Source organism: Macaca nemestrina, chromosome 4 (genome assembly GCF_043159975.1).
Source record: "Macaca nemestrina isolate mMacNem1 chromosome 4, mMacNem.hap1, whole genome shotgun sequence".
NCBI lineage: Eukaryota > Metazoa > Chordata > Mammalia > Primates > Cercopithecidae > Macaca > Macaca nemestrina.
The window spans coordinates 164294413-164302687 of record NC_092128.1 but is presented as its reverse complement, the minus strand read 5'-3'; the positions used below and the strand labels follow the sequence as shown (position 1 = coordinate 164302687).

Here is an 8275-nt window from a genome sequence, read left to right as displayed (position 1 = left end):
TTTTTTAAGAATGAGTCACATTTGTACTAGTTTAAAACAATGAAAACAACTTGTAAAATCATATGTGAAATGATTAGCTTTGAAACAGAAGTTAACACTGGACTATCACTCAATATGTTTCAATAACGTTTATACTTTCTTTTACAGAATGGTTGTTTGCTGTTACTTGTGTCGATGCTATGGTTTCACAATTGCTTACATTTTTACTGGTTTGTTCCAAACTTACTTTTCCTTCAAGTGTTTTGATTATTAAGTGCATTATTTTGCAGAATATGATGCTGTTGGGGAATGCACACATTGTGTTAAAGCATAACTGGCTATATTTAGTTGGTTGCCTAGCATTTTTAAATTGATCAACACAATTTGGTAAATGAAAAAATAAAAGTGTCTCCAATCCATTGGATCTCAAATTTTGCAATGCATCAGAATCATCAGAAATTCTTATTGAAACACAAATTACCATGGCCCTCTCCTAGAACTTTCTGATTTATTGAGTCTCTGGTGAGGTCTAGAAATTTACATTTTAAACGAGTTCCCAGGTAATGCTGCTCTAGGGGGTCCCATTTTGAGAACCACTGCTCTAAACCAACTGTTTATTCATTTAATTCTCTGAGCTCTGCTCAGTGTAGAAGCCAAAAGATTGTAACCCATTGAGAGATAAGATAGCAGAAAGCATTCTCTTCTTTAGAATATCTAGATATATGTTTGGAAGTTTGTTAACACAGAAGTCTCTGAAAAACCATAAGCTTGCTCACTGCAGAAATGTTATTCAAAATAAACATAAAATGCAACACTTTATTAAAGTAAAAGTATCTTTACTATTAATATACAAATGGTGAAGTGTGACAAGTTTGATATACTGTAAGCCATACTTTCAATGTCTCTCATAAATACAAAACTTCAACATTTGCAGTATAATTTTTACAGTTTAGACATATATATACAGCATTTCATTGGGACATACCATATTGAAACAATAAGAAAATGTTGTGATAGCTAACTTAAGCATATAAAATTTGAATGGAATATATAAATTAAAGAAAATAAAAGATAGTATGTTTCAGTACATACTGAGCACAGCATACAGTTCACATACCAAAAATGTTTTTTTTTTTTAAAAAAAAAAAAAACCTTTATTTCTAACTTCACATATTTCTAACAGGGTTTAGAGGCAAATGCTAAACCATGAATATTTCTTTAAGAGTTGGAACAAATAGGTTTGTTCTTAATAGTATTGTTTATTTTATAGTATGCATGTTGTTCTCTAAAAAAACTATTTGCAAAATCAAATAATAGATTCTATCTCTGTTAACTTTGTCCTCTGTGTTACACTGTTTTCTCCTTTGCATCAGTTTAATGGGCCATAATTTTTATCTAAGCAATGGTCCTAGTCCCTGGTCTAGCACTTCTCAAAGTCAGGTCCTTTCTAGCTATTCCAAATATAGCAACTCAGTTTGCCTTTCTAGATCCACTCATTTATTTGTTTCTCTAATCTCCTATGTCGGGTTGTGATCTGAAATTCTCCAACAGTAATGGTTTTGCTTACTGTCTTCCATGGGAGGCTGAAAACAGATGCCAAAAGATACATGTTTTCATTTCAGAAAAGAAAAAACTAAGTAGCAATATTTAAATTTACATGAGCAATAATTCTGAATGTTGTGTGTAGTCAGAATCTCAAAAATTGTGTAAAATGAAAATTTAAAGAGGTAATATCAGATAATATATTTATGTTATAGGTAAAATCTTAAAGTGAGTAATAAACTATTTTTCTAAGAATATTATGTGTGTTATCAAATAAATATTTAGCATTATATATAATATAAAATTCTTTGCCTTTATATGAGAGGAAATAATTCATCTATTAACATTCTTGTATAATTTTAAATAGCTGCATCTACATGGGTAAATTCAATTTTTCAAAAAAGAAGGATGGGAGCTGGAAGAAAATTATGTTTGTTCAGCGATTACTATATGTGGGTCTTTTTATAAATTTCTCATTTGAACTTATAATTGTTTCATCTTAAGACATTATTAAGTCCATAAATAAAATACTTTCTTGAAAATTTTACCTTTTAAGATGAAGTTTTTCATTTCTGCGACATCCATAATTTAATTTTAGCTTATGTTGATACATCCATATACAATTTCAGTGTGAGTGACTAAGTATTAATGCTTCAAAGGGCTAATAAATAGATGCAAATATTTTCTCTCTAAAGATAAATCAATAATGCTAGCAAACTTATTGTTAAAAATATTTCCAGATACAAAGCTTGTTGAATAAGAACATTATATGATTATGATTATGAATATGAGTGTAAAAAAAACTTCATGGGGGATTTAAGTCAAATGTTTACCTTATTTTCTCTGAAAAAGAACACTGTGAACCTCATAAATAATTCTAATATGCTATTCCAATATTTCCTAAATTAACTAATGGAAAATATTATTTCTACCACTTGAGCTGTACATATTTTCATCTGTGATAATCTTATTGCCAAAAAATAAAGGTTGATTTATTATTCTAAATAAAATATATATAAATGGAAATAATGAAGACCCAAGAAACACCATAGTAATTTGCTTGATTTTCAAAAGTTATCTGTTGTCTTTGTCTTACAACTGGCAAAACTTAATTTCAATAATATCTAGAATGTATTTATTGTTTAGAAAAACAATACAGAACAAATTAAGAATATTTCATGTGTGTGTATAAAAAGAACTATTTTGACATGAATTAAAGTAACTTATACAGTATAGTTTATTATATCTAGATTTTATATTCAAGGTAAATAGTTTGAATTGAACTTATTTACTGACTGTAAATAAGACAGCATCATTCGAGTATCTCAAATCTAAGCAAAATATACTAGTAATGACGTTAATTGTAGTTTTTTCTTTTAATAAAGCAGAATGTCATGCTAATTAAAAGGCACAGATACATCTTAATTATTTAAAATAAGAAGCGTAAACATAGGTATGATCATAAAGTTACAATTAATTGTTGGCACACGAATAAATAATTTGATTAATAAAATCTATTTATATAAATATTTAATTCAAAGACTAAGATCCACATGAAGTGTGCTGGATCTAATAGCCTTTGAAAAATGCTTTTATAGTTATTAATATTAAACATAAAAGAAAACAAGAAACAATACATTAATGTTAGATGTTAGTATCAATAGAATGGCAATGTCTTACCCCACAAAAAATAATAAATAAATCTTTAAAAATACAATTCTTAATTAAATTCCTTTGACAATTATTGTAAAATATGTTGACACATGAATTTGTGCCAGTTTTGAAAACAAAATATGTGTTAAAATTCTGATATTACTCTTTCCTCTTATATGTTGTTGAATATAGATTGTCACTGCCTAATTGCACCTAACCTATCAAGAAATACCAAGTTTTCGGTGATATCTTTGCCTCTTGGTTTAAAATATCACAGGGTTCAAATTATTTTAACAGTACTTATATTCAGTCAATTCTTTTGACACTTTATACTAATATTTAAGAGTACTCTCAGACAATAAAAATAACATTTATACGGTTATATGTATATGTTTAATCTAGAATAAGAATGAAACAGGTTATTTCAGTTCTACTCATATTTTACAGTTTACTACAAGCCATCTTTTATTTTGAAATTCTTATAAATCATTTGGAGCATTCCACTGAAATATTAAAAAAAATACTTTATCACAGTATTGCCGTGCTTCAGCATGGCATGGATTTCAAGGACAAGAGGTAAGGACCACTCGGGCAACTGAAACAGTGCACTTGAAATAGTCTGACTATAATTAGCTTCAGATTATCTATTAATTTCAGATCATTACTCCACATGAGTGGCAGGAAATTTAACATCATATATATATATAGACTATATATATATGTATATGAAATATATGTCAATTTCTTTACAAGGAAAATCCAAATAAATGAGAGAAACAGAAATGTCAAATTGAGAAAACACAAAAATAGTTTGTTATTTATTATGATTTCTGCACTCTTGAAGTAAAGCACAAATATAACAATAGTAAACATGCGAAATGACTTTCTCAGTCATCCTAATTCTTTCACCATCATTAGTTTAAAACCATGTGGCCCTATTTAGAAATAATTATCATTCATGGCTATTGCTTCATGGACACTTTACTAAGCTTGTACACTTTGCACAAACAAACTAATTCAAGTATTTTGACTAGTTTTAGTACGTTGGTACAAAACAAAACAAACGACAAAATAAAACACAGCAAAATAAAGCAAACTGGATGATCAGACAAACATAAACTAAATAACAACAGTCACATCTGTCAAAGACCAGTTGGATAATCAAGTCAGTTAAAATGACCTAACTGGTTTGTTTTAGATGCTTCTCAAATTCTTAGGTAGGCACAAGAATTCTGTTCTTTTCTTCAGAATATGCCAGACAGGAATGCAAGGAGAGATTCCTGCATTTAACCCTGCAATTTATGGCAAAGACACTGCGACGATTTGGTGCCTTCAAATGAAGATGGTCATATTCTGTCCTGCTGTAGCCAGAAAAGTGAGGAATTATATAAAATTACTTAGTCGTCTCTCCTTGGCTGACAGTTTCAAGCACTTCGTAAATAAAAATATTCATGAGTTGCCTTAATTTTACATTTAATAATCATCAGGTTATCTCTACAGAGACACATGCCCAAAGCAGGTTTCTGCAATGCTAAAAATTGCTCCGATATTCTTTTGGAACACATTCCCTATCCCGTCACTATTTGAGCTGAAACACCAAAGGTTCTGAATGTTACAGGGCCTAAGGAAACCTTTGGCTCTCAAGGTTAGTAAACCTGCTCCCAAATGGTATGTATGTTTATAATCATAAATACTTTTTTAAACCTTACATATAAGTTAAATCATGTGTCACTCTCTTACCTCTGGGAGCTTGCATAGCTTGGAAGTAAAGAAGCATTTTATTCTGGTATAACCCTAACAAAAGATATCAGAAGGTTTGTGTTGAATATTTAAGGAATTTCTTCAACCAAAATTGTTTATCAAAATCTTAAAATGACTTCTAGCTAGAACATCCAGAATAGAACACATAGTGGAAGTGAAATTGTTTATCATTTACACTTTTATGGCACATTAAAATGTTAAATAATTTCTTCTTAATTTAGTCAACCTTAAAATTGTAATTTCCAGTAGCCAATTACATTTAATGGTGAACCTGTAACAGTGGTAAAATTAGTTCTCAAAGATTATATAAAACCATGGGCTAAAAATATATCTGAGGATATGATTTGAAGTATTTGAACACTAAAGACTTTTTTTGATAAGTTGTTTAAAAATAAATGATAATCACATATTTATAAATATATCAAGACACCATATTGATATTGTTCCCATTTCAATTTACTTTATTTGAAGCTGAGGGCAGAAATCAATATTATTTCACTTGCAATACATTTTTTGTGTATAATCCATTGTGAATGAATAGGACATATATAAAGAGATAGAGATTTAGAAAGTCTTTCTAATCTAATTTTATATACAACTAATATTCTTTCAAATGGGTAACAATTTTGATCTGGCACTTCAGTCTATCAAAAATCAATGTTGAAAATGCACCGAATCATAGCTTGAAATGAGTTCTTCAAAGTTTTCAATTTTTAATATCTGCTAAAGATAAACTGGCTCTTTGAAGCCTATGTTCCCTGAAATTCCCCTGATAAAATGAGTAACCGTTATTAAGTGCCTTCATCTTGAAGTTGAAAGCCACCTTAAGAATCTATTTGCCCAGAATAGGACTCATACACATGCAGAGCCTTCTTACACATATAGCTCATGTCTTTTTCCTTAACCCCTATATTTGTTGGTGGTATTAAATATAGTTCTTAATAAATAGAGTACTTGAGCCATATAATGAATTCCAGTACTTCAGTCATATAATCAAATTGAATACCCAAAGTGTGGTGCCAGTCAGGTCTTGATATTGAAATTCTTAAAATTAACAACAACAGCAACAGCAACAACAATAACAAAAGGAAATGGGCCATGGGCAGGAGTATTTGATCATATGTATATGTGTACAAGCTATTCCAAGCTAGAAGTTTCCCAAGAAATTAAGGTCAATGGAATAGTTTTGGTCATAGGGTCACTGCAATCCAAATACTCTTCGTAGTGTTGTTCAAGCCCCTGTAATAGTGTTGTTATGCTTTGCTGTCGTCTTCTTTTGATTGAATGATGTCATTAGAAACTTTAATTTCTATAGTTTCTGGATTTAGAGCTTCTTTCCCATTTTCTTCCTTTAAAGGCAATTTTCTGGAAGATAAAAAATAATAAGCTTCATTTTCTGAGGTATTTAAAGAGATATACCTTAACATTTAAGTTACTATTTTGTAAATAAAATATGCTCCAATAATATGCTAATATTTTATACGTGCTAAATAAGTTACTATTTTGTAGAGAAAACATGCTACAATAATTAGAAAGGACAAATTAAATTTATTAAAATTATTTAAAATAGATTTTAAAATGTTCTAAAAGAGAGTAAAAACAATTACATTGGCCTTTTAAAAATGTAATGCAGAATGATGAATGAAACAATATATTTGTAGATTTAGATGCAGCAAATTGTCCACTATAGGGTGGTTTAGATTTGGTAACTAGTTGTTGATATCAAAAATATAATTACATGTTATGGAAGGTAAAATGCCAAAACATTTTTAAATGTCAAGGATACGATTTATTAGTACTACATTTTCTCCAGTGAAAACAATTAATAATTGTTGCCATATTCTGTTACATAAAATTCAGAAACCAGGCTGGGCGTGGTGGCTCATGCTTGTAATTCTAGCAGTTTGGGAGGCTGAGGCGGGTGGATCACTTGAGGTCAGGAGTTCAAGACCAGCCTGGCCAACACAGTGAAACCAGGTATCTACTAAAATTACGAAAATTAGCCGGAACTCGCTTGAACTGGGAGATGGAGATGGCAGTGAGCTGAGATCATGCCGCTGAGATCATTCAGCATGGGCAACAGAGCGAGACTCCATCTCAAATAATAATGATAATAATAAGTAAAATAAAATAAAATTCAGAAACTGAGTGAATTAACTATATTCCTTGGAACTTAATGCAAATGAACATATTTTAGGACTTGCTCACTTTTTAATATTTACTGTATATGTTTTCTTTTGCCTCTTTTCACTATTGTTTTTCTTGTCACTTTTATATCACTTTGCAACACAGATTTTGAATTGTTTGCAATTGTAACTTGTGAAGCAATAACAACTTTATTTCTTCATATCAAGACAGTTTCACAAACCTTACTTCGATGCCAATGAATTGTGCTTTCTAGATTTTCCTAAAACTTGCATATTCAATTGTTTACCATTGTGTACATGACATTTGGAGATGAGTTTTTCTCCCTTAACAACATACTTTTTCCACATCAAGAAAATTAAGTTAGAAATAGTATTCCAGGCCGGGCGCTGTGGCTCATGCCTGTAATTCCAGCACTTTGGGAGGCCAAGGCGGGCAGATCACATGACGTCAGGAGTTCGAGACCAGCCTGGCCAACATGCAGAAATCCCGTCTTTACTAAAAATACAAAATTAGCTTGGTGTGGCAGTGTGCGCCTGTAATCCCAGCTACTCGGGAGGCTGAGGCAGGAGAATAGCTTAAATCCAGGAGGCGGAGGTTGAGGTGAGCCGAGATAGCGCCATTGCATTCCAGCCTGGGCAACAAGAGTGAAAGTCGTCTCAAAAAGAAAAAAAGAAAGAAAGAAGGAAGGAAAGAAATAGTATTCCAAGTATTCCAATCCATCGCTGTGACTTTAGCCTTACCATTTTATAATGGAGTGAAAGTTACAACGCTAGTTCCTCTGGGATTTATTTGTAATTTATTTTATATTTTTGAATGAGAAGGGTTAAAACAGATTCTGCAGATCAAAGCTATCAGAACTAATCAAAGTAAGAAATAGGCAAAAACTAGTAATATCCATTGCTGGTAATGAAAAAAAACATTGTACCAATGACAGCAGGCGGCTATTTTATATGTTATAAATAGTGCAGTCTCAGTTATTCCTTTTTAGCATTCACAAGTACTGAAAATATTGACAATACAAAGTCACAAAAGCAATATGTCACCTCAAGCATCAAAATGTAGAGAAAACAGTTCTGATTAGAGTTCTGATATTAAGTTAGCATAATACTTAATACAGTTCTTACTCATGAAATATATATTAAGTTTTTGATGACTTAAGTGCTTTCACCAAACTGATAACTTGTTTCTGTGT

General features: G+C 30.7%; 1 protein-coding gene across 5 annotated transcripts in view; it reads right to left on the bottom strand.

Annotated features, from left to right (window-relative positions):
• Nucleotides 1–5373: 5373 nt before the first annotated feature.
• The window catches only part of LOC105498550 (neural cell adhesion molecule 2), a 569177-nt gene continuing 566275 nt past the window's right edge, over nucleotides 5374–8275 (bottom strand). For all 5 annotated transcript variants that reach the window (XM_011770694.3, XM_011770698.3, XM_071095513.1 and 2 more), the window contains exon 18: nucleotides 5374–6300. In XM_011770694.3, coding sequence (XP_011768996.1) covers nucleotides 6189–6300 — 112 coding nt within the window. In that variant the 3' untranslated portion in view covers nucleotides 5374–6188. The remainder of the gene's footprint in view (nucleotides 6301–8275) is intronic.